General features: G+C 44.0%; 1 protein-coding gene across 1 annotated transcript; it reads left to right on the forward strand.

Annotated features, from left to right (window-relative positions):
* On the forward strand, positions 306-1987 carry LOC105162880 (UDP-glucuronate 4-epimerase 1). The gene has a single exon (XM_011081040.2). It carries the CDS (start codon positions 633-635, stop codon positions 1929-1931), a length of 1299 nt encoding a protein of 432 aa, XP_011079342.1. The 5' UTR covers positions 306-632; the 3' UTR covers positions 1932-1987.

Below are 2887 nucleotides of genomic sequence, written 5' to 3' on the forward strand. Positions count from 1 at the left end.
CAACGTGCCACACCAGATAATTCGATATAATTTAGAGAGATGTGGGTGTAATTTATGGTTAAGAATAGAAAGGAGAGGAAGCAAGACCTCTGTTAAATATTCCAAACAAAGATTTTATTTTCTTCCAACTAATATCCAAACCCTCTTCATAAATCAAATTAAAACCATCAAAATTGGAGGTACAAAGAAACTTTCCACAACCTCACAGCCGGCGCGTGGCTCTCCAACACATTTATTTCCCCAAATCCCCACCCTTCGTTACCAACCGAAAGTCAAAAACTTTATCTTCTGCTCTGCTAATCATTCACATCTTACACTCTCCACTCATTGGTGGCTCTCTCTCTCTCTCTCTCCTCCGCCGCCGGGGTAAATATTTTCCTCAACCGCGTTCAGGAGTATTCCCGCTATATATTACCCGCTTTCCATTTCGTCTTCCCTTAGCAGATGCGTTTTGTTTTCCATCTGGCTCTGTAATTTCAGTTTTCCCTTTGCTTTTCTTGTTTTTTGTTTTACTTTCGTCCCTCTAATTCGTGGCCCAAGAGAAGTTGTTGGGGATAATCTTTGATTTGTTTTGAAGTGGTCCTCTAGAGAATTTGGAAGATTTGATTTGATTTTTGGGGGGTGGAAAAGAAATGCGTTCGTCGACGGAGGAAGAGTTGTTCCTGCCATCGACGCCGGGGAAGTTTAAGGATAGATCGCACGCAATGCATCGGCAGTTCCATCGGTGTTTCGCCTCCACAAGCACGATGTTCTTGTGGGCTCTGTTCTTGGTCGCCTTGACGGCGGCGTATCTGAGTTTCCAATCATTTGTGGATTCCGGCAGCCGGTACTTCTCCACCGCGTGGGGTGGGATCCAGTGGGAGAAACAGGTCCGCTCCTCCGCCCAGATCCACCGCCAGAATGGATTCTCTGTCCTCGTCACCGGCGCCGCTGGCTTCGTCGGAACGCACGTTTCCCTCGCGCTTAAAAAACGCGGAGACGGCGTCGTTGGATTGGATAACTTCAACAACTACTACGACCCTGTTCTGAAGAGGGCCCGCAGAGATCTCCTCAGTTCCCACAATGTATTCATCGTCGAGGGTGATGTCAACGACGCGCGCATGTTAGCGAAGCTTTTCGAGATCGTGGCCTTCACCCATGTGATGCACCTGGCGGCGCAGGCGGGGGTGCGCTACGCCATGGAGAATCCACACTCTTATGTGCACAGCAACATCGCGGGTCTCGTCACGCTTCTTGAAGCATGCAAGAACGCCGACCCGCAACCCGCTATTGTCTGGGCCAGCTCCAGTTCCGTTTACGGGTTGAACGAGAAGACGCCGTTCTCCGAATCGGATCTAACAGATCGACCCGCTTCCCTGTACGCCGCAACGAAGAAAGCCGGGGAAGAAATTACCCATACTTACAACCACATTTACGGGTTATCAATAACCGGGTTGCGCTTCTTCACTGTTTACGGCCCATGGGGCAGACCCGACATGGCCTACTTTTCTTTCACCCGGAACATCCTGCAAGGAAAACCCATAACAATATACCGGGGCAAGAACCGGGTCGACTTGGCCCGTGACTTCACATACATAGACGACATAGTGAAGGGCTGCGTGGCGTCACTGGACACGGCAAAGAAGAGTACCGGGTCGGGTGGGAAGAAACGGCGCCCGGCTCAGTATCGGATCTTCAATTTGGGCAACACATCGCCGGTGACGGTGCCGATGATGGTGGGTATACTGGAGAAGCAACTGAAAGTGAAGGCGAGGAAGAAGATGGTGGAAATGCCAGGAAACGGCGACGTTCCGTTCACGCACGCTAATATAAGCTCGGCCCGGAGGGAATTAGGGTACAAGCCCACAACCGATTTGCAAACCGGGTTGAAAAAGTTTGTTAGGTGGTATTTATCTTATTACGGCGACAATCGCGCAAAATCTGTAAATTAAATTGTAATTTTCAATTCTTTGATTCTAATACATCCTTTTTTTTTTAATATATAAAATTTCATTTTTAATCCCATAACATAGAAATTTTAATATTTATAATTCTATTTATAAATTTATTCGTTAGTGATGAGTCCAAAATATAACCTCTAATCCAACTATTGCAAATGGATCGTGGGTTTTGAAAAACCCTTAATATACAAGTTAATATAACAACAAATATGAACAAGATAATTACAAATTTGATAGATATAATAAATAAATAATATCGACAGTAAAAATTGAAAAGAAGATGAACGGCTTAGAGAGCCAGATCCAATAAACATAGCCCACAATCACTCAAGTCGGCAAGCACAACACTGTTTGTGGGAAGAAAAAAGAAGAATTAAAAAAATAATGTATTTTGAAAAAAATTAGAAAAATAAGTAACCGCGGTGTCACAATTTTTTATTTAAAAAAAAAATTCTCTATGTTACCCCGACCGCGAATGACAATTTTTTTTTTTTAAAAAAAAATTATTTTATTTCATGATGAATTGCTGCTAATTTCTTATTAAAATTTCGACACCATCATGGCGAGTTGTCAACCATCAAATATACTGTTTGACTCCCCTTGATGAGACGAACATTTCCCCACAAACAATTTCAAGTTTTATCAATCATAAATAATGAATTTTTAGCACGAACACTGCACCTTTCGGCCGTCGATTCACCGCCACCAGAGCGACCCACGATCACAAACCACCACCACTGGACTCGTCTCGACCTAACGGTTCTAACGAGACCAACCTAGTTCAATTTTATTAAATATTTGTTAAGATATGAAAATTTGAAGATTTTTCTGCCGAAAATTCATGCTGAAGCTGTTTGCTGCCGTTTCTCCACCCTCAGGACGAATCACAGACTAAGACCATAGCCGTTCGAATCCTATCGTCCAGACAATTCCAACAAGACCAATCT

This window comes from Sesamum indicum, linkage group LG5 (genome assembly GCF_000512975.1).
Source record: "Sesamum indicum cultivar Zhongzhi No. 13 linkage group LG5, S_indicum_v1.0, whole genome shotgun sequence".
Taxonomy (NCBI): domain Eukaryota; kingdom Viridiplantae; phylum Streptophyta; class Magnoliopsida; order Lamiales; family Pedaliaceae; genus Sesamum; species Sesamum indicum.

Excerpts from the sequence above, each read along its gene's own strand:
- LOC105162880 (XM_011081040.2), top strand. The coding sequence starts at position 633 with ATGCGTTCGTCGACGGAGGAAGAGTTGTTCCTGCCATCGACGCCGGGG.